The sequence below is a fragment of the Mytilus californianus genome, unplaced genomic scaffold, assembly GCF_021869535.1.
Source record: "Mytilus californianus isolate M0D057914Y unplaced genomic scaffold, xbMytCali1.0.p SCAF_5, whole genome shotgun sequence".
Lineage (NCBI taxonomy): Eukaryota > Metazoa > Mollusca > Bivalvia > Mytilida > Mytilidae > Mytilus > Mytilus californianus.
Genome location: NW_026262701.1, coordinates 80,025,950 through 80,050,740, shown reverse-complemented (window position 1 = coordinate 80,050,740; position 24,791 = coordinate 80,025,950). Strand labels below are relative to the sequence as shown.

The 24,791-nt window shown below is 30.8% G+C and overlaps 1 protein-coding gene across 2 annotated transcripts in view; it reads right to left on the bottom strand.

The window, feature by feature from the left end:
* Positions 1-504: 504 nt before the first annotated feature.
* LOC127703100 (NAD 5'-nucleotidase-like) overlaps positions 505-24,791 on the bottom strand; it is a 58,576-nt gene continuing 34,289 nt past the window's right edge. Inside the window, exons 8-15 of one of the 2 annotated variants that reach the window (XM_052207530.1) lie at positions 20,312-20,407; positions 19,492-19,659; positions 17,586-17,758; positions 15,984-16,061; positions 15,491-15,615; positions 14,787-14,931; positions 10,087-10,141; positions 5,486-5,642 (exon numbers count right to left, since the gene is read on the bottom strand). In XM_052207530.1, the coding sequence (XP_052063490.1) occupies positions 5,611-5,642; positions 10,087-10,141; positions 14,787-14,931; positions 15,491-15,615; positions 15,984-16,061; positions 17,586-17,758; positions 19,492-19,659; positions 20,312-20,407 (872 nt within the window). In that variant the 3' untranslated portion in view covers positions 5,486-5,610. Of the gene's footprint in view, positions 5,643-10,086; positions 10,142-14,786; positions 14,932-15,490; positions 15,616-15,983; positions 16,062-17,585; positions 17,759-19,491; positions 19,660-20,311; positions 20,408-24,791 lie in introns of both variants that reach the window. The other variant, XM_052207529.1, reaches the window with a different exon arrangement.

Below are 24,791 nucleotides of genomic sequence, written 5' to 3'. Positions count from 1 at the left end.
ACTGAATGGAAACTAACCAAAAGCTACTTGACTGAATGGAAACTAACCAAAAGCCACTTGGCTGAATGGAAACTAACCAAAAGCCACTTGACTGAATGGAAACTAACCAAATGCCACTTGACTGAATGGAAACTAACCAAAAGCCACTTGACTGAATGGAAACTAACCAAAAGCCACTTCACTGAATGAAAACTAACCAAAAGCCACTTGACTGAATGGAAACTAACCAAAAGCCACTTGACTGAATGAAAACTAACCAAAAGCCACTTGACTGAATGAAAACTAACCAAAAGCCACTTGACTGAATGGAAACTAACCAAAAGCCACTTAACTGAATGGAAACTAACCAAAAGCCACTTGGCTGAATGGAAACTAACCAAAAGCCACTTGACTGAATGGAAACCAACCAAAAGCCACTTGACTGAATGGAAACTAACCAAAAGCCACTTTAGTTAGTGTTGTTCACTTGGTGTCAGATTTCATATATAAAGAAACAAAAGTTAATAACTAGTTCCAACTTTTATTAGTCAACATCATGAATAATAAAAAAAGTTAACGAGAATTAAAAGTTGTAATAAAAATTGAAATATAAATTCAAACTGGTAATGCCATTCAAATGCAAGATTATGGTTAAAACAGTTTATACATGCATGGATAAATCAAATTTAAAATATTCACCGGTACATGTATTTCATTAAATTTTATAATAATTGGATCATTTCTGTCAAACTCTCTCACAAAGTTGTGTTAAAAAATACATTAACAAAAAAGTTGTGTTAAAAAATACATTAACAAATGCATTAACAAAAAAGTTGTGTTAAAAAATACATTAAAAAAATGCATTAACAAATATTAATGTTTTTATAAGCGAGACTATGTAGACTTTTGTTCAATTTCTGTCACAAAACATTTTTTTCAGGAACATGGTGAATCTTACAAGAAAACACTAATGCTGATTTAGTATCTAAAAAAATTGAAGAGTCTATCTGCACCTTTGATCCTTTTGTAGATGGTACAGACACGATAAATCTTTGGTAATAAAAAATATGATATGGTATGTAAAATTTAGGACTTAAAAATAGGAACATAAATAATAATAATATACAAACAAACACAGCTTCCTTGTTTAATAATTGCCTTCAAATATGAATAAAAGGGAAATCTGGGATATACATCATTGAGACAGCAACAAAACAATACAGACAAACAGAGGTTAACAAACAATCTTTAACAGGCTTAAAGTATTTTTCAAAATTTTGCAAGTTAGATGAATGAAAAGCATAGGTTTGTTTTGTTCATCAGCCTTGCATACTGAAAAGATTGAAAGGATATGAGGATGTGACACAGAAGAACAAGCACCTATTAACACAATTTGAAATGTTGTGTAATTTTAATATCATATGGTTTCAACTCTGATTCATCACTTGGCAGAGCTGAATTAATAAAATAAGACTAAAAGAGTAGAGCCAGTACCAAAAAAAAAATACCTTGCATACCGAAAAGATTTTAAGGTTATGAGGATGTAACACAAAAGAACAAGCACCTTTTGACACAATTCAAAATATTGTGTAATTTTAATATCAAACAGCATCAATTCTGATCAGTCACTTAGCAGAGCTGATATAATTTATAATAAGACTAAAAGTTCGTACAGAACCCAGTGTCTCGCCTACTTTTGCTGTTAATCGCAGGCTCAACAAAAATGAGATGAGGAAAAAATTTAATAAAAATATTCCTCTCGATACAATTTTTTTATTGTAAGAAGCTTCTGTACAAGTTTAGTAAAAATCCAGGATAGTTTATGAATCTAATAAATGTTTTAAAAAATTTAACTGCAGACTATCTAATGTTAACTGGAAGAAAAACTAAGTCCATTTATAAGTAAAATATGGATAAACAAGTACAAAATTTAAATAAAAATTTCCTTCTAGATACTAGCTTTTGATCATAAACAAATTTCTGTCCATGTTTGGTACAAATCCAGGATAGTTTAAGAAAGTTATTATAATTTTAAAAACTTTAACCACAGAGTGAATGTTATGTTTCCTGGCAGAAAAACTAAGTCCATTTATAAGTAAAATACGGAAAAACATGAATTTTTTTTTTAAATATACTTCTGGATACTATCTTATGATCATAAACAAGCTTCTGTCTGTTTAGTAGAAATCCAGGATAGTTTGAGAAAGTTATCAAAATTTTAAAAACTTTAACCACTGAGTGAATGTAATGTTTCCTGGCAGAAAAACTAAGTCCATTTATAAGTCAAATACGGAAAAACAGGAATTTTTTTTTTACAAAATTTACTTCTGGATACTATCTTATGATCATAAACAAGCTTCTGTCCATGTTTGGAAGAAATCCAGGATAGTTTAAGAAAGTTATTAAAATTTCAAAAACTTTAACCACAGAGTGAATATTTGTGGACGCTGCCGCCGCCGACGGAATGTAGGATTGGTATGTCTCGCTTTTTCGACAAAAGTCGAGGGCTCGACAAAAAGGTAAAGCCAGTCCAAAGTGAGGAATCAGTGCAATTTTTAATGGAAGTGAAACTTAATTTCCGAATATTTAACAACTTTGTCATTGCAAATATCATTTTAAACAATATTTATGGTAAAAGGTGTAGAAAAAAAAATTTGCTGTCCACACTAGCGACTATATTTGTGAACAACCAAAATCAAAGGACAATAACTGTGGTACCATGCAGGTCTCTTGACATAAATAATCAATAATTTGATAGATTTTATTCATGAATAAATATATATATTTTTAATCTGAACTTTTTATATTCATGAATGCAATTATGTCATTAGATGTGAAAATGTTTAAAAAAAAAATATGAAAAATGTGAAGCATTATATAAAAAGTTTTACAGGTTTGTTTCCCATTCTGAAATTTATTTTCATCTATCACTTGTCTGTATTCAGTAGTAGATATTTGTGATTGTTTGCCATGAAAATAAGTATTGTAACAAAAAACCTATGATTTAAAAATCTTAAATTTGGAAATTTTTCCTTTCAACATATTTTAAGATTATCATGAGCATCATTTTCGTAAAATTATTATGGCTGTTGGTATGAATATATCATGGCAACTCTGAGATGGAAAAATTACGACATGTTAAATGCAGGGCAGTGACTTTGATTGGCAAAGATTTTTCTATTTTGGCAGCATCAGTCACTACAGAATTCTCTGATAAGTGAGAGGCTTCTGTCAGATGTGAGGTCATATACAATAAGGTTTTAGCCTCTTATATAGCATCCCATTGGTGAAAGAAGCACATGGAATGCAGTGACATTTTTTATACTGGTGATTCATATGAATTTCTGAATTTCCCATGCAATATCTTTGATATTATCTACTTATTCAAATAAAAGAATTATGGGTAATCAACATGAAACAGTGTAACAAATCATTTCAGATCACTTTCCACATCTGTCATGATATCATACCAAGATTTCTTTAGTTTCCAATGGGGATTTAAGGGTCTGGTATAAAGTCAAGGATGGTATTTTAGCTTCTATAAAAAATAAAGATGTGCAAAATTTATTCTATCTTACATTGCCTGAGCAAAATTTAAAGTTTATTTTACTAAATTTAGATTTTCAGTAAGCAGGCCACATTGGAAAATCACTCAAACTTGATGTGTTCATCATAAAGTGTAAATATGTTGGACATTTTCATTAAATGAACTGTATTAAAATGGAAGACTATACCAATGTTGAATATCAAATGACATGTAACAATTTCATAAAATAAATCCAACTGATCTCCAGGAATGCATATAGAATACTTCAGAATGTTTGAATGGAGCTATGATTCACTAAAATGGGTTGGCTAAATGGATGATGATTCTCGTGTAATCTTTATTTCATGCAGCAATTGCAATTTTGGATGTGCCCTTCCTGTCTGATGTAAGTGACGTGGGAAAGAAAAAGAATTCTGCAGGTCTTTTCATAAAAAAAAAAACCTCACGAGTAAAAATACTTGTAAGTACATGAACATTTCAGTGTAACCAAATTCAAAAATACTACCCCATTACTAACATCAATAAAAATTTTAAATAACAGGTAAAACAAAGAACTACAGAAAGTATCAAAGGACAAGAAATATTGAGTCATGCTAACTAATATTTACCTGATATGTAAACATATTGATGGCACTAAATTGAAAAGTAGGTAATGTAGCCTTACACAGTTTGGAGTTTGGTTTTGCATTTTGGCCATGGTGAATTTTTTAAATATGAAAGTTATAGTGCAATAAAATTGATTTTTAGATAACTGAAGAATAATATAGCCTTTAAAGTGGGTTTATATGAACATCAAGATTGTTTTTTGCATGTTTTATAGGCCTTTTTCTGTTCAACAGTCCATATTTTTACATCCATACCGTCCATAGGTCCAGAAATTATTGTGGTGTTCTTCAACAAATATTTGACGCTCAAACTTTTCAATTCAATTTTATGGAAAAATGAGGTGAAATGCATATGATTTTTTTTGGACCTCTTGATAGATAAATGTCAGTGGTTTCAGAAAAAGATATCACTCTATAGATTGAAATAAATACTTTGGACCAAATTTTTGTGTCTTTTGTGATATTTTCACCCCCCCCCCCCCCCCTTTTGCAATATTTTGTATTAATTAATGCAGATTGTTGCCATGGTTACACCAAAAGAGATTACATTTCACCATTTTAACTATTGGAAATCAAATCTATGGAATATTCTGTTTCCATGCATATGCACATACATAACACAAACATTAAGACTTATTTGTTATAAAGCAAGGGAAAGAGGGTGGTTAAAAATTATGAGTGTCAATTTTAAGTTATTTTCCTAACTGTGTATTGCTACATAAAGACTTGAGCATAGCATATGCACTATGCTGCAGGGTTAACAGACAAGTCAAGAAAAACAAAAACAGGAAGCCCATTCAATATTACATTAAAGTAAATGGTTTTTACCACCATTACTATCTTGATCTATCATTGAAATAGAATGCAATGCATAATGATGTATGTAAATACTAATTCGAATGACGTTATACATTTGTATAAGTAAACACCTACTCAATTTAGTTATTCAAAAAATTAATTGTATTAACTATGTAAGGCTGACAGACTTGATACATCTTAGACTTAAAAAGAGGAGATTGCTTTTTTTATTTTTTAGAAGACTAAATATAAAAAAAAATGAGAGGGAAATGTATGTTAATTGGAGTTTACAGAAATTCCAGTCTATTAATTGATGCAAGAAGATTTAATACTTCAGAACTTCATGTTAATGACAGATGATAAAAGTTTGAGTAATCAGAAACTATGAAGAATAGAAATGGAATGTATTTTTCAATACTATGCATGTCTTTCCAAAGTCTTTTCGTAAATGCCATAAATGTCAAATCCTATTATCAGTTAAAAATACTAGTGTTAATGCCTTTGGATTAAACCAACATTTGATATTTTTAAAAAGATAGACGTGTTCAGAGTGTATGTATGTCAACATAATCTAGCTTTAGCTTGTCTTTCTGTATACATCCTTCCACACCATTGTCTTTCTCTTTGGCATCTTCTTCCTCTTCCTCTTGGATTATTTCGTCACTCAGACTCATTGGGATTTCAACTTTTGTCATCTTCATTATCTCCCTTTTCTGAAATGTATAATTATTATTATCTCTCTTTCCTGAAATATATAGCTTGGGTTCCTCGCTATGTGAAGCCAGATTGGGCTGCGATCCCAGGCTATGAAATGTACAATTATAATTATCTCCCTTTCACTTAAATGTATAATTACTATTATCTCCCTTTTTTCTAAAATGTAAAATTATAGTTGATATATAGTACGGATCTTTTTCCTACAACAAAACCAAATATCCTAACAAAAAATATCCACTTTATAATAAATTTCATACAAATGTTAACATAATTAATGTCCCATGCAAGCATGAAATACATTTTGCAAATCCTGTGTAGTAAAAGCAAACGTCTTCATTTTAATTTTATAAAAACTGCTTCGCTGAGCGCAGCTGGATACGCCCGCAGAGGTCCAACCCTGAACAGTTGGGGCAAAAATGGACACAATATTCAAGCTTGATACAGGTCTGAATTTGGATTGTAATTAAATATTTGACATATAGGTTTCTGAATAAATGTAGTCAAAGAACTTGAAATTGGTTATATGAATTGAATTTATATATAAACAAATAAAATTTATAAAATTCTAAAGGGAGCTTACATCAATAGATATAATCAATTCACCAAAGTTTCATAAGAATTGTTGAAACTATTTTTGAGTTATTGTCTGAAAACTGGAAAATCCCCCCTTTCTTAATAAATAAAACCCCACAACTCGGAAATGTAATATCTAAAATTTATAAAATTCTAAAGGGAGCTTACATCAATAGATATCAACAATTCATCAAAGTTTCATGAGAACTGCTGAAAGCATTTTTAAGTTATTGTCCGAAAACTGGAAAATCCCCCTTTTTTTTATGAACAAAACCCCGTTACTTGGAAACGTAAAATCTAAAATTTATAAAAATCAAAAGGGAGATCATGTCAATAGATATAAACAATTAACCAAAATTTCTTACAAGTTGGTGAAAGCATTCTTGAGTTATTGTCCGAAAACTGGAAAATCCCCCTTTTTTTAATGAATAAAACCCCATAACTCGAAAACGTAAAATCTAAAATTTATAAAAAACAAAAGGGAGCTCACGTCAATAGATATAAACAATTCACCAAAGTTTTATGCAAATTGGTTGAAGCGTTTTTGAGTTAATGTCCGACATGTTGACGACGGACGGACAAACAGAGGTATACCATAATACGTCCCGTAAACAGACGTATAAAAAGTGATTTGGTGCTTTTGTGTGTAATTTTTTCAGTGTTTTTATCTATTTTATTTATATCTATTTGTGTGTGTGTGTGTATTATTTATATTTTCAAAATTATCTATAAAACAGAATTCACATTTATGAAATTTTATATTAAATTTCATCCAAATTTTGTCAAACTATAAGACTGTGAAGATTTTCATTGGTGTTATATATCTACATTTGTTTACATGATAAACAGGCAAAACAAATAAATGATGCAAAACATTTAGTGTGGATTTCATGCAGGTCGACACAATTGCCTGAATAGAGTTTAAATTTGTTAAACATGTTAAAGTTTCTTAACATTCCAGTTAATTTCTTTACATGCACCTTCAACCACTTTCATATGCTCAGTTTTGTTTTAAAAAAATATTCATATGAAATATCAATACTTTATGTTCTTACTCAATGAAAAAAAAAACACCTTAAAACATACCCAAAAGGTAAGATAAGAATGTTTGCTGTATACAATTTTCAATATGAATGTAAATGAAAATATTAACATTAATTGGATATTTGAAAGAAAATATCACTAAAAATTTATTTATTCTACTTTAAACTTAGTTTGATGAAACATATGATAGCGAGAGCTTATCGTAATCCCAACTTTTTCCTTCAACAAAAACTTAATATCAGAGTGCTGTTTTTCAACTTTATTATCTTCACAAATTTAAAATTTAATTGTGTATATTTAAATTAGTTTCATATATATATATAGTGTCATTAATTAAGAGGGTGCGTGTGCAAAACAGACATAACATTCTTTTTGTTAGTAGATAATATCATGTAATATATAATTATACAACCTGGAAAAAAAAACTATACTTTAACATGTAACCTTTACAAAGAAACTGTTATGGGTATGCGATACTGAAAAGACCCCAAAGTCAATTTTGATATAAAGACTTGAAATACATCAAGAAACAAGAATGTGTCCATAATACACGGATGCCCCACTCGCACTATCATTTTCTATGTTCAGTGAACCGTGAAATTGGGGTAAAAACTCAAATTTGGCATTAAAATTAGAAAGATCATATCATAGGGAACATGTGTACTAAGTTTCAAGTTGATTTGACTTCAACTTCATCAAAAACTACCTTGACTAAAAACTTTAACCTCAAGCGGGTCAAACGGACAGAAGAACGAACGGATGCAGAGAGTGAAAAACATAATGCCCCTAGGTGGGGCATAAAAATACCTTCATGACATGTTCATGTATTCAAGATCAGTTTAATATGGCTCGCTTGAGGTTAAAATTTCATGTTTCAAATCCTGACCCACCCCCCTCCCCCCAAAAAAAAAACTAGTGATTGGTTATCATTGGTATGTAAAAAGTCCAAAACCATAACAAAACGGATCTATGTATATTCCGATATTTTTACGGATTGTAAAGACATGCACATATAAGCGAAAGCTCGTATAAATATGAAAAATATACCAAAGGAATAGCTCAAAATACCATTTGATACCAATAAACATATGGACAGGTTTAATAAGAATGAAATTTTGTATAGAACATAAGTATGTAAAATACGGAACCGAGTTCAGAAAGCAGCTTGGAAGTCTGGTCAACGGTAAAAGAAAATTGACTGCATCATTTACCAAAAAGCAAAACTTTTAAACAAAAAGAGAGGTTTTCCCCTGTTTTTTTGTAAAATGTTCCTTGGTTTATAGGCTTTTAAATTAAGTTACAAAGTGAATGATAAAGATGAAGTCCTTCTCCCCCCAAATTAGTTCCCCATTTAAGATTTTGCTGATAATTGAAGTTCTGCAAAGTTTTGAATAATGGAATTCTTCATACAAATTTGAAGAGGATTAAATGAAAAATGAAGGTGCTATCTGGCAAAAAGACATAAAATGGGTTATTTAAAAAAAAAAAAAAACTAAAATTGGATTATTCTGAATATGGAACTCATCCATGGTTCTGAAGAGTGGAAATTATCATCTAAATTTGAAGAGGATCCAAGCAAAAATGAAGTTACAACAAGTATGGTAACAACAAAGAGATCGATTGATTGATTGATTGTTGTTTTCAGCACTATTGTGCTAATTTGTGGTGGTCAGTTTTTAATGGTGGAGGAAGCCAAAGTGCCCAGAGAGAACCAACGACCTTCCCAACAAAGAGATGTGGGAGGGATTGACAGATGGACTTCAGTATGTGGGGTGTAACATTTCTTAACAAAACCTTTACAATTTCTTGTTTGCAACTTGACCTCAAAAAGTTTTTGTATAGCATGAAATAAGAACAAGGGAGACAATACAAGAAAATTCAAATAATTTATTTTAGAGACTTTCATTACCATGATTACTGTAGTTCAAAAACTACTTTTGATTTAATAATACAGTTTTGAGTTTTGCCATTTTAGGCAGACTATTATAGACTGAACTTTTTCCTTTTTTTCCATAACAATTTCTAAAAAATTGAAAGGGTAGATAATTAATGTTCCCAGGCATAGGTTCTAAATATTCTCAACAAACATATAAATGTCCAATATCTAATTTATTATTTTTATTTAAGACTTCAGGTTCAGACATTAACACTGAAATAATTTACTTTTCATGAATTTATGACTATGTTAGTTTGAGAAAATCTCATGCAAATTGTGATTACCAGGATTTTTTTCACATGTCAACAAAAACTGCCTAAATTTTTGGTATATATTTGCCCCCAAATGATTTAAAACAAAATTTTCTTTCAGTTCCAGTGTACCCTAATAACATTATCACTGCTCCTTTAAAATTTCTTATAAAGACTGATGAACCTGTGATGTCTGAAGGTAGTGTCCTCATTTTTTGTTCCTAAACATACAATGATCAGGAATAGATCAAGATTTTTATTTATATGGAAATGTGCTTCACAAGCTCACAACATCAATTTACACAAAGGATACAATAACAGGCACTACACATAGGAATAAAAGGCACAGCACATTATCTTGGGTAGGACATACTGTGGATTCATTTATCTTTGTGTGTACCAATATTTCGTAGATTGAGCAAAGATTGCACAGTTGTGGATATTTAATTTTGTGGTTTTGTCAACTTTGGCATATAAGTGAATAGAAAGTGAGTATTTGCTTCAACATTTAAAATTCAATGTTCATCTTTAACCAAGAAATCCATGTAATTTGGTATCCAATGAATAATAATAAATCCACAGTAATAAGCACATAAATTTATAACTACACACCACATTCCCGTGCTTTACACTTACCACCATCAGCCAACCCATTCATTATAGCAAATTTTGATTTGCAAGTATTCAACAGCTGCAGAATCAGAATAATAGCTACATTTTTGTTCTTTATAATACTGTAAATTCAGAAATTATTGGGATGTTTTTATAAATGCGAAAAATGTGACAGTATCATGATCGCCATAATGAAAAATCGCAATCATAATTTCAGTAGTGATTTGTCTCCACAAAACTTTTGGCAATCGCATTAATCAGATGTCGCATATTTACCAGTAATAATTTCTGAATTTACTATATGTAAACCGGGGCGCTTACTCACAAACTTTACATTTGTGAGTTAATCGGCCCGGTTTACACATCAATTACCTCTAGAAAAATTTGTTTAATCCTTATAATTCTTAAGCCAAACCGTTGCGATTTTTAATTAACATTTTTTTTGTTTAATGGCTACTATTTACCATCAAACGCACAATTGACATGTCGTAACTAAGGAGTTAGCCACCATCTTGACTTTCTAAAATCCATAAACATGATAAATGTTCGATAAATGCAACAGAATGTAAAATGAAATAGCACCTACCTCAAAAACTTCATTTTGAAGCGTAACAAAATAATCTTTAGTTTGAAAGTTTTCATTCGTATGACGCCATGTTTTTCCATGACGTTTATTCGCTAAGATCATTCATGAAATTTCGTGGAATTTTATTTAATTTTAATTTTATACATTTTCAAAGCTTTAGTTCATTATTTCTTTTTGTTATATATGCATTAGAATAGAAACAACAGTCATGTATTTGTTTTTCAATCTCAATTGGCTTAAAATCCCGGGATGCCTGCATGCATGTGTATCGCGCATGAATAGATCACAGTGAAGGTTACAAGAGTAGTTTCAGAAACATGGTTTATCAAAGTGTAAACCAAGGGAAAAAGTTCTAACTGACCAATCCGTTTCAAGTATTTATAGATATGCAAATCATATAAGAATTATAGTACTTAACATTGATTTGAAACGTTGATAACTAGCTTATTTTATCATTAAAAAATACAGATTTATCCAGTAAGGCTAAAATTACACTATTTACATTTGGTATATAGCTTAATATCCCTCTAATTCCCTAATAAAAAAATTGACATTTTACTAAGGTAACTAATGAAAAAAAAAATGAACAAAGATATATGTGATCTGATTTGGAAAATAAAATTTAAAAAGAGGCTCTCAAGAGCCTGAATCTTTCACCTGTATTTCAGAGGAGAAGATTTTTAAATGTTAGCAAACTTGATGAACAAATTGTGTAAAATTGTCTTTAAAGGGCAATAACTCCTTAAGGGGTCAATTGACAATTTTGGTCATATCAACTTTTTTGTAGATCTTACTTTGCTGAACATTATTGCTGCTTACAGTTTATATATATCTATAATAATATTCAAAATAATAACAAACAAGAGGCTCTCAAGAGCCTAAATCGCTCACCTGTATTTCAGAGGAGAAGATTTTTAAATGTTAGCAAACTTGATGAACAAATTGTGTAAAATTGTCTTTAAAGGGCAATAACTCATTCAGGGGTCAATTGACAATATTGGTCATATGAACTTTTTTTGTAGATCTTACTTTGCTGAACATTATTGCTGCTTACAGTTTATATATATCTACAATAATATTCAAAATAATAACAAAAAACTGTAAAATTTTGTTAAAACTACCAATTCGGTGGCAGCAACCCAACAATGGGTTGTTCGATTCGTCTGAAAATTTCAGGGCCAATTAACCTTGACCAATTAAACAATTTTAACCCGTCACATTTGCTCTAAAAGATTTAGTTTTTGAGATATAAGCCAAAAACTGCACTTGACCCTTATGTTCTATTTTTAGCCATGTCATCGTTTGTCGATTGATACAAACTTCGGATACAATTTATAAACAAGATACCCTAAGGAACATTTAGTTAAATTTTGAAGGTAATTGGCCCAGTAGTTTCAGAGGAGAAGATTTTTAAATGTTAGCAAACTTGATGAACAAATTGTGTAAAATTGTCTTTAAAGGGCAATAACTCCTTAAGAGGTCAATTGACAATTATGATCATATTAACTTTTTTGTAGATCTTACTGTGCTGAACATTATTGCTGCTTACAGTTTATATATATCTATAATAATATTCAAAATAATAACAAAAAACTGCAAAATTTTGTTAAAACTACCAATTCGGTGGCAGCAACCCAACAATGGGTTGTTCGATTCGTCTGAAAATTTCAGGGTCGATAGATCTTGACCAATTTAACAATTTCAACCCTGTCACATTTGCTCTAAAAGATTTAGTTTTTGAGATATAAGCCAGTAAAATGCTCTGCTGGGGCGCAGCTTGATACGACCGCAGAGGTCGAACCCTGAACAGTTGGGGCAAGTATGGACACAACATTCAAGCTTGATACAGCACTGAATTTGGATTGTAATTATATATTTGACACAGCATAGGTTTCTGACACAGAATGAATGTGGTCTAAGAACTTAAAAAATTTTAATTTACCTATTCAAACCATATCATTATTATTTGCTTTTATATATAAATCAGAAATAACCAATTAAAATGGAAAATTTTAAAGAAAAAAAATCCCCCCCCCCCAAATTTTTTGAACCCCCTTATGATTAATCACTCCCAAACTCAATCCCAGCCTTCCCTTTGTGGTATGGTACCTTGCAGTACAATTTCAGAGAGATCCATACACTTGAACACAAGTTATTGTCTGGAAACTAGAAAAATGCTTGTTTTTTGGCCCCTTTTTGGCCCAAAATTCCTAAACGTTTAGGGCAATTACCCCCAAACTCAAACCAAGCTTTCCCTTTGTGATATGGAACCTTGTAGTACAATTTCATAAAGATCAATACATTTACACACAAGTTATTGTCCTGAAACTAGAAAAATGCTTGTTTTTTGCCCCTTTTTTGGCCCCTCATTCCTAAAATTTTGAGGCAATTACCCCAAAATCAATCCCAACCTTCCTTTGGTGGTATGGTACCTTGCAGTACAATTTCAGAGAGATCCATACACTTGAACACAAGTTATTGTCTGGAAACTAGAAAAATGCTTATTTTTTGCCCCTTTTTGGCCCCTTATTCCTACACCTTTTGGGCAATTACCCCCAAACTCAATTCCAGCTTTCCCTTTGTGATATGGAACATTGTAGTACAATTTCATAGAGATCCATACACTTACACACAAGTTATTGTCATGAAACTAGAAAAATGCTTGTTTTTTGTCCCTTTTTGGCCTCTAATTCCTAAAATTTGGAGGCAATTACCCCCAAAATCAATCCAAGCATTCCCTTTGTCATATGTAACCTTGTGGTACAATGTCAGAGAGATCCATACACTTATACACAAGTTATTGTCATGAAACTAGAAAAATGCTTGTTTTTTGCCCCTTTTTGGCCCCTAATTCCCAAAATTTGGAGGCAATTACCCCCAAAATCAATCCCAGCATTTTCTTTGTGATATGGAACCTTGTGGTACAATGTCAGAGAGATCCATACACTTACACACAAGTTATTGTCATGAAACTAGAAAAATGCTTGTTTTTTGCCCCTTTTTGGCCCCTAATTCCCAAAATTTGGAGGCAATTACCCCCAAAATCAATCCCAGCATTTTCTTTGTGATATGGAACCTTGTGGTACAATGTCAGAGAGATCCATACACTTTCACACAAGTTATGTCTGGAAGTTACAAAAATGCTAAATTTTGGCCCCTTTTTGGCCCCTAATTCCTTAACTGTTGGTACCATAACCCCCAAAATCAATCCCCACCTTCCTTTTGTGGTATTGAACCTTATGGTAAAATTTCAATGAGATCCATTCACTTAAACTAAAGTTAGAGTGCGAAAACCAATGTGTCTTCGGACGACGACACCAACGTCATACCAATATATGACCACAAAATTTTTTTGCGGTCGTATAAAAACTGCATTTGACCCTTATGTTCTATTTTTAGCCATGGTGGCCATGTTTGTCGATGGATACAAACTTCGGATACAATTTATAAACAAGATACCCTAGGGAACATTTAGTTAAAGTTTGAAGGTAATTGGCCCAGTAGTTTCAGAGGAGAAGATTTTTAAATGTTAGCAAACTTGATGAACAAATTGTGTAAAATTGTCTTTAAAAGGCAATAACTCCTTAAGGGGTCAATTGACAATTATGGTCATATTAACTTTTTTGTAGATCTTACTTTGCTGAACATTATTGCTGCTTACAGTTTATATATATCTGTAATAATATTCAAAATAATAACAAAAAACTGCAAAATTTTGTTAAAACTACCAATTCGGTGGCAGCAACCCAACAATGGGTTGTTGGATTCGTCTGAAAATTTCAGAGCTGATAGATCTTGACCGATTGAACAATTTTACCTCTGTCAGATTTGCTCTAAAAGCTTTAGTTTTTGAGATATAAGCCAAAAACTGCATTTGACCTCTATGTTCTATTTTTAGCCATGGCGGCCATGTTTGTTGATGGATCAAAACTTCAGATATAATTTATAAACTAGATACCCTAAGGAACATTTATTTAAAGTTTGAAGGTATTTGGCCCAGTAGTTTAAGAGGAGAAGATTTTTTAAATAGTTTACGACGACAGACAACGACGGACGCCAAGTGATGGCATAAGCTCACATGAGCTAAAAAGCAGTATAATAATTTTAAAAATGAAATTAATTAAATCCAATAACATACCTGGTCATCATAAAAGAAGATACGGCCTTCAACTTTCGGACAAAGGTGACTTTTCTCACATTCTACATCATGAACACTCATCTGTCTTACAAGTTGATGTGGTATATGCCATTCTAAACTAGCTTGTTTAACCAAACTTTCTCGTCTGTAATACACAAGTTGGTCATATAATCAATAAGTGATTTCAGTAATACAATTTACTACACATAATATTGTGATATACATATTCTGAAATCTCAGAATATACAGAAAGCTGCATAAAATAATTAATAAGACTGTTCAGAAATTACTTCTCTCTGTAACATAAAACTATTTTTGGAAATATGGACACTTTTTTTTTCTTTTCTTAAATAATGATTTCCTGTTCTTAACAATAAAGACATATTTTTTGAGTGTGTTTGATTTGCCTTGTGGTGTTGATTACCTAATGCATCAATAATTTTGTTAAGTACAACTATTATTAAAAATCATAATCATAAAAAAAATATGAATCATCATTAACTTCAATATTTTAAAACTACAAGTCATCAATAAGCTTTCTACAATAAGCAATAACCAACATTATAAAGTAAGTTTAAAAATGCCCCTGAATTAATATTTGACACACTTATATGCTAAAATCAACTGAGGACTACTCAGGTTTAACCAGCTTATGACCTAGTACTTTGTTAAGCTTAAGCCTTAGTGTAGTGAAAGAAAGTTACCTTACAAGACTAATTAAGCTCTGCCTATGCCCAGATTTGCATTTCTTAGCACCTTGCAAAATTTGTACTGACTCAAAGTGGTTTCTTACGGCTGTACTCAATGTCATTAGCTTTTCTGAGTCAATCTGTAAGGGAACAAATTAAAATAAAATAAAACAAAACAAACTATATTGTTGAATATTGTTGATTATGGAACACATGAAAATAAATATATTTAAAATTATATTATAGTAATAGAATTTTAAATAAATATATTTAAAAATCTATTACTATAATATAATATGCATTTTTTATATTTTAATAATTTTTTATACCTCCCCCCCTCCCCCACCCACCTTTTCTTAAAAATTTATTTCCATTTGTAACAGAGTTATATTTGCTTTCACCCCTTAAATCCAGAAATATAATCATGTGTTGTCCAACCCTTCCATACAGTTTACCTGGAATAGCCCATAGAATAAATCAATAAGTGAAAAGTATAAAGATAACTTACAGCCACAGGACACTTTTTGAACACTTCATATCCATCTTTCCCATCTGCTATGTATTCTTTTGTACACAATAGGTATTTCTAAAAACATACACTTGAATAAAAGTTTGAAATCAATTTTAGTGCACTAGAGACACATTTCTGGAATTACCTTCAACTGTTACATTTGAGACCAAAAGGTTGGAAAAGGAAAACATTGAACAGTTGTGAACATTAAAACATAGATGACCTACACAAAACCACCAAAACCTTCTGAAGTGAACCTTCCTAATGGGACTGCAACTTCAGTTTTAGAACAAATATTCAATAATTCATAAACTGAAAATTTACCTGCAAAAGGTATCATTTAAAGCATAACAATATCAAGGTAATGGTTACTCCATGTGGTCACCTCAATTTCTAAGGTGAAAAGAATATCCCTCAGATTTACATTTTAAGTAAATCTTTTACCTGTTTAAATATAAATTCTTTAAATTAGATTCTGATTGATGAGGGAAAATATTTTATTTTTCAACCAAACTTAAAAAATTCCTGTTTTGATCTATGTAAAAGAAAATCTTAAGGGGTTTGGCAGAAACCTGTTTCTCACCTGTGATTGCTGCTGTCAGTGTAAAAGTGTAATGTTAACTTTAAAATGGAGTCCATTTTTCAGTGAAATACAGAATTAAAAAATTAAAAATCAAACCTTTTCTTTAGATGCTATTTCTTGGTCTTGAAGATTAGCTTCTGTCCAAGTTTCATAACAATCCATGAACGTTTACAAATTTATCATGCCAAAAATATGTAATCCTATACTATCTGTATTAAAATGTTAACTGTAAAAAACTAAGTCCATCTATCAGAAAATACTGAAAATTATGTTTGCTTCATACATTATTTCTTAATCATAAAAAAGCTTCTGCCAAAGTTTCATAAAATTCTATGAAGGTTTGACAAAGTAATTGATGTGTAACAAACTTTAACCCAGACTGTATCTACTTGTTAACTGTAAAATAAAACTAAGTCCATTTATCCGTAAAATAAGAAAAAATTGAAATAAACATTTTCAAAATTTTGCTCTGGATACTGTCTTTTTGTCATATACAATATAAAATGAAGGTTTGACAATGTTGAAGACTGAAAAACTTTAACCCCAGACTAAATCTGAATGTTAACTGTAAAAAAAAACTTATGTTCATTTATCAGTAAAATATGGAAAAATAAATAATATTTTCAAAATTTTGCTCTGGATACTGTATTTTGGTCATAAACTATGCTTCTGTCCAAATTTCAAAAAATTCCATGAAGGTTTGACAAAGTTATTGATGTCTAAGTAAAAAAAACATTATACACAGACTGATTCTAAAACGCTGATGCCACCAACAGAATCTATGATCGCTTTGTCTTGCTTTTGCGACATAAATGTTGCAGGCTTGACAAAAATGTTTGCTGTCCTTAAACATTTTTAGAAAATAGCCCTACTGAAAAGCTTACTGCCATCTGTTTGCTTATGTCATCTTTTATCACAAATTTTATGAAATGGGTATAAAACTGACAATGAAAGTAAAATTTTCATAAAAAAGAAATTATAAATCACCATGGAAACATTTTAAATTTGTGCCCAACCTTATTCAGGTGGATATATTGATCTTGGATTTGTACCAATTCTGGATCAACTCTCTCCCCTGGAGGCTTTGTTGGATCAAAACCATAATTTATTCCTGCCACTTGTGGAAATCTACCTTCTAAGGATGGATATTTTGATACACCATTTTCTAAAGCTTCAACCACCTCAGCACCTATAATTATATCTGATCTGAAGAACTATGACTTGTACATTTTAATCAATTCTCAACACAAAATGTATCTTTCATGATGTTCTCAATTATAATTAATAAAGGGAGACGTGGGGTACATAACCAAAGAAAATGTTACTCATAAGTAAAAAGTATTCATTAATTTGTAAAGGAATTTTTTTCTATTAAATCAAATATTGTTTAGATAGAATTCTGATTTCTGCCATTTCTTTGCATCAATGCTTAAGGTAGATCTGGTGTCTTCGGCCATCATAGATGGTAATAAATGGAGAATGTGTCCATGGGACATAGATGATACCCACACTTGCATATAATGTTACAAAGCATGCTTGCATATAATGTTACAAAGGGATATCAACTAGAGAACTGTAAAAGTGACGCCACTCGAAATCTAACTTGATCTGTGTTTTGTGGTAATAAGCATTGTGTATAAGTTTCATAACATTTGGTTGAGGCAAACTAAAGTAAGAGAACAGAAACGAAAAATTCAGCATTTTTTCCTTTTATGAAGGGGCATAATTCCAGAACAGTAAATGTGATGCCACCCAAAGTCAAACTTGAGTTTTGTGGTAATAAGCATTGTGTATAAATTTCATAACATTTGGTTGAGGCAAACTAAAGTTAGAGACAGAAACCAATTTAGGGACGTACATACGGAGGGACAGACAAGGGTAAACCTTAATGCCCCTCCGTTATGGTGGGGGCATAAAAAAGCATAAAGCAATCAGTCTAGATCTTTAATGAAATTTGCAAAGGAGTAGGTCCGGTAAGGGCTGATTTTGGCCTCAAACTTCAGGTTCATCTGATGAAAGATTTTGGACACTTTTTAAACACTTAAGTGTCTACTTCAGTCAATTCAATTAGTTTTTGTGAAAGATTTGAACAGATTTAGTCATTTAAAACGCTCAAATTCAAGTTAAAATATGAAAAATCTATTAAATATGCCATACTATATCACTTTTCAGATGGTTTTTGTCAAAAATGAAAGTGGCCGCATTCGTGTTCATTCTCAACCTTTATATATGTTATGTATTATCATCAAATACAACTTACATTTAAATATTAAGAATGAACACAAATGCGGCCACTTCCATTTAAGACGGAAACCGTCTAAAATTTAACTCAAATGCTAAAATTGTAAAGATTTCAGTAATTTAGCATGACTTAATGACGATAGTACCCGATACATGTGCATAGTATTGTCAAAAACAGCCCATATTTATGTAACAGAAGTATTCTACTTTCCATTAAATAGATAAAAGTTTACATTCGAACAACTTTGTAAAACTGCAATATTTTGGGGCCAAGAAGGGGTCTTACTGGATCTACTCCTTTAGAGCGAGGAATGTAATTCATTTGTAACATTGTCCATCTGAATGAAGTATTAAAATTTATACGTGTTTTATCTTATTTTTACAAATACAGAATATTGTTTGTTTGGTTCAATATTTTTCCAATTTTGCCATATAAGGGGAGACAACTCAGATAATGAAACTTTTATACTAGGTATTTGTGGAAAAAGCATGATAAAAACTACATTTTGGCAAATTATTAAACAATTCAATCGATTTTAATTTAGACCTATGATCTACCTTAATTACATAACTTCTGATCCTGTAATTCTATGAAACAAATATTGCATAGTAATTTCTTGTTATACTTATATTAACAGATTTTAGTCATAAATAAATAATCTAACTAGAAGTTTACAATACCTGTACATTCAATAACAACTAAATTGTCAACAAGAGGAAGAATGGTTAATAAATCTCTCAGCTTAAATTCTCCTTTTGGATGAATTCTGTCAGATCTAAAGGTTCCTGAGTTCAATAAAGCACAGTCTGCTTTTGATATTTCTAACATTACATCTGTTACAAAATTTCCTGGAAAGAATGTAGGTAAAATGTTTGACATCAATTCTGCATATACTATATTATCATTTACTACTACTGTGTAATACATGTAATGTACATTTTCATGAATTAGGAACTGATAATGATTTTGTGTTATTGATTTAATGTGATTTAACGAGATTTCAACACATATATTTAAGAGGTTCATGTGAATAGAATATGAGTTCCAATTTAACATGATGATAAGTAGCCTTTACAGATTAATTTATGCAGTGAAATATAACTACTGTAGTATTTCATTCTGGATTTGATGGTCTAGTCTAGTTGATTGATATTCAAATCATATTATAATCAGACTCTAGGCTAGCAAATAGGTTGATAAAATTCAGGTCAATTTGAAACTTTCTACTTTGAAACTGCTTAATACCAATTTTAAAGTTTTCATATTTGACATCAACTGGAGGTTTAACACACTACCTGCCACACGCAAGGCGATCACACTTCCATTGCGACCACAAATAAGGTCAGCCCTACAATGAATTACTAAAAGCTGTTTTGCTTTTGAATTAAGGCTAACATTTGTGATGTTTGGGGCATAAAAATATTGTAAAATAATGTGTTACCTCTGCAAATGTATTAATATTTAAAGTAAAATCAAAGAACAATCATATTGTTTTCCTACCTAAATTTGTCTCCATTGTTCTGATAGTTTTAAATCTTCCATCCATGTCTACATGTGTTATTCCCATATGTTCATCCATCTTCTCACTTATCTCCTCTATAAACAAAAACCATTTTTTTTATTAAACTTTTAAGATAACAATTATTGCTACAAAAACAAAATTAAAAATATGTGCAATACTTCAAAAAAAAAATGGTGAAAGGGTTCTGTGTAACTCTTTGTCTCCCATGCGATTGCTGCTGTCAATGTAAAAGTGTAATGTTGATTGCCAAATACTTCACGGTAGCCCATTTATCAATAAAATATTGAAAATCCTAATTCTTGATCATGAAAAAGCTTCTTTTTAATTTTCATTACATTCCATGAAGGTCTAAAAAAAAAAAGTTTTTGATGCATAAAAAGTTTAACCTTAAGCTGTTATGTAAATGTTAGAGGGGCATTAGCTGTCAAATTCATGTTCACCAATTTGACTCAAATTCTCATATTTGATTAAAAATATCTTAAATTCATGTTCACCGATTTGACTCAAATTCTCATATTTGATTTAAAACATACTAAAATGTATATCCAAATTACAAAAACTCCAAAACAAACAATTGACAATGCATGGACTTGTAATAATGCATCAGCATTTCATGTGTATTTTAGACTAGACACCATCTAATTAAGTTGTGATGACCTTAGAATAATGACAATTGTCATATGACTCAATATAAAAATAATAATAAATATAAATACACAGACAGGCACATGCAATCAGAGAACAGCCATTTTTCTAGGTCTGCTTGGTTTCATTTAATTGATTAAAAAAATATGTAAATCACCATTTTACCAGAATAAGTATGATTTTTTTGTGTGCAGAATAGGTCAACAAAATGGATCTTCTTCATGGCTTCCTAGTTTCACTTTTCAATATTGATATTCTTTTCCTTTTAATAACTGAACATGCTTTACATATGTGTAACCCATCTCCAGCTGAGGGCTACATTTAAGGTCAGATGAATACGTATTCAAATGAGTTGAGTTATTGACTTGCAAGCCAATAATACATTTCCAATGTTTTAGAGCTTATTTTGAAGAATTTTAATCAAACTGACTGCTAATAGCAAAACATTATTTCACAATTCCGCTTTTATAAATGTTTGAAACAAACAAAATTGTATTTTATTTTTTGTGTCAAAATCCTAGCTAAACAACTAAATTCATGAAATACAGAAAAACTACAAAAATATATTTATATCATTTTGCTTTAGATATCATAATCATAAAAAAACTCTGTCAAAGTTTTATAAAATTCTATGAAGGTTTACCAAAGTTAAAGATGGCTGAAAACACTTGAACTCTAGACTGTATCTAAATGTGAAAACTGCCAAATAGCTAAGTCAGTTTATCAGTAAAATACTGAATACCCGTTAATGAAACAAAAACATTATCAAAGTTTTGCTATGGATGCAGTCTTTTGTTTATGAAAAAGCTTCTGTCCAAGTTTCACAAAATTTCATGAAGGTTTGACAAAGTCAGTGTTCTCCCCAGGCCCTTAAAGGACCATGGGCCCGCGATGTATAATTTTTTACCGTGGTGCTATCGTTCTTACCGCGATGTATAATTTTTCTCCGTGGTGCTAAAATTTTCAGTTAAAAAATCGTAAGTCGGTTAAGTTTTAAACGACTTGTTAAATCTTTTCCGTGCGGTATAAAATTCCAGGTGAAATTTGACCAGTTCAAACCAGTTCAACACAGATTGTTTACACCACGTGATCGATTTACCTTATGAGGTTAATTAACCTTGTTGATTGGATTTAATCGATGTAATTAACACTTGTAACATGATTCTTTTGTGTTTTAATTAAGAGTTCATAACTTTATGATCACAGATAACTATTTTATGGCTTCACTCTCCACCCAAGCACTGACCTGTGACAAGTCGGCAAATACTTTGTACACAAACAGTGTCTTGACCCAATAGGTACATTTTTTGTACATCATAATGGTGGCTCATTACTTATAATGGACAACTTTACATTTCCCAATTCTTATACTATAGTATTATATGTCTCTGATTAAAGCATGCACTACTGGACGAAAAAACAACTGTCCATACCAGTAACAGTCGTTCTAAGACTGATAATGTTTGTTAAAGTTGTAACAGTTGTTAAATTTCACTGCTGCAGTTATTTTGTAACTGTCACAACTTTAAAAAAGTTTGTCTATAACATAATTCGACTGTAACAACGCTAGAAATAACTGTCACAGACATTAAAGGACTGATACAACTATTTAAAAGTTGTAACAGTTGATTTACAACTGTCCCAACTCGAAAAACGTTGCAACAGTCATAAATAAACTGATTAAACGCCTAAAAGGTTGTCACAGTCATAATAAGACTGCTGCAACCATTTGAAAGTTGTAACAGTTATTTAATAACTGTCCCAACACGGAAAACGTTGAAACAGTCATAAATAAACTGTTTAAACGCTGAAAAGGTTGTAACAGTAAAAGTATGATTGCTACAACCATTACATAGTCATAGCTAATTTATAAGTGTAGCAACTTCCAAACATCGATCGTCATTAAGACGTAAAAGTCACGGATACAAAATTTCTGACAGTTAGGGATAGGTTAAATTATTTGTAAAACAATTTTACCGTGTGCAATATAAAGTTGTGACAAAGAGACACAACTATTACACCCATTTAATACATTAATTTTAGATAGAAATTGATTTAAAAAAAATAGTATTTTGAAATATTTGCCGCTGAACATTTTGTTATTCCCCGCTTATTTAGTTAATGTGCTAAATTTATATAATTATTTAACACTCCCTCGCCTCTCATCTCATCGAACAAAATCGGAACCAGCACTAGATACCTGCAATTTCACACAGGACGGTTTTATTCGCATTTAAAACTACTTACAGATAAATTGAAAAAGGTTGCCCAATATATTTGTAACCAAATGTATCGTTAACTGTATTAACAGTTGACAATTTTCAATATCATCTAAATAAAAACTTTTTAATTTTTTTTAAATTAGTGAGGTGTGAAATCATTCATGCATACAATGTTGTCTTCAATACCCAGTTTTACGAATCACATTACTTCATAATAACGGTCAATATACATGATATATACTGTAAACCTAGCGGGGAACTCCGAATATACACACTTGTCAAACTTATCCCCATATTAAACTGCTTAATTTTTCCCCGAGGGCTTATTTCACACACTTATTTTGAGATTTTATTTGGGGCTACATTTTTTTTTCTTGCAAAATTATAAATATTGCCGTATTAACCATTTTGATTTCTATACATATAAAAAAAATCAAAGCAATGATGAACATTTAACGCATCTTTTGCAGCAATGGAAAAAAAATACTCTTAAATCTATCTAAATTTAATTTATTTTACTGTATTTTATTTTTGAATAGTTCAATATTGACTCGACTTTGTACTGTATATTGTAACGAGTGGTCTATTTGAAGTTCAAATGTCCTTGATAAATAGCACTTCGGCATTCATGCATGATTGATTGAGGTAAAAATATTATCACTCGAGATCATTCATATTTTCACCGGATTTTTCTCAACCAATTTACCAAAAGTATTTATAAATAGATGGACGTACTGTAAGACCGACAAAATAACTAGCGCCAGTGAAAGTTGAAATGTTCAAAACAAGAAAACTCGCATTGTTTCAGACAAGGAAATCGAATCTTCTTTTATTTATTCACATAACGGTTTAGAACTTGTTGTATTCTTTAGAATCCGGTCTTGTTAAATTCTACGGACTGACATCAGATTTCCTTTTGTGGTTTCAGTTGATCAGATGTCGTACTAACCATGCTAACGTTTATCCAATATTAAATATTATTTCCAATTTCCATTTTTTAAATTCAATTTATTAAATCATATAAATGCTTGTCCAATATTGATATATTATTCTGACAACCATGCAGTAAAGAAAACTAACAATTTTACTAGATGTAATGGAATTTTTTAAAATGGTCACATTTATAAATTAGGCAAATGGGTCCATTATTCTAATTATATTCATCTTCAATCAGTGATGAAGACAGTACATATGTATTACCGGCAGAACTTATTTGGGCGCCCCTTAGAAAAAAAAATCATTGATTAATTAAATCATACAATTTTTTTGACTCACTTTAATAGAAGGATGGACTGAAAATAAGTATTCTGGCCCTGGTCTGAGTGAAAATATATAATCTGACTGCCTATATGTTGGAAATTAATATTCTGACCTTATCAAATTTGCCAATTCAGTTGCTAACTTCTATGTCATTGGGTTTTCGGTGAAAAATTGTCTTATTTTTAAACAAGTACCACATCATTTTATTTGTTAAATAATGATCTTATTAACAAAAATGCAGTTCTATTTAACATTGTTGTGTCGATATTTTGAGCAATTATGATTTCAACCGTGTATCCCCATCAATGATCACTTGTTCTCCAATGGATGA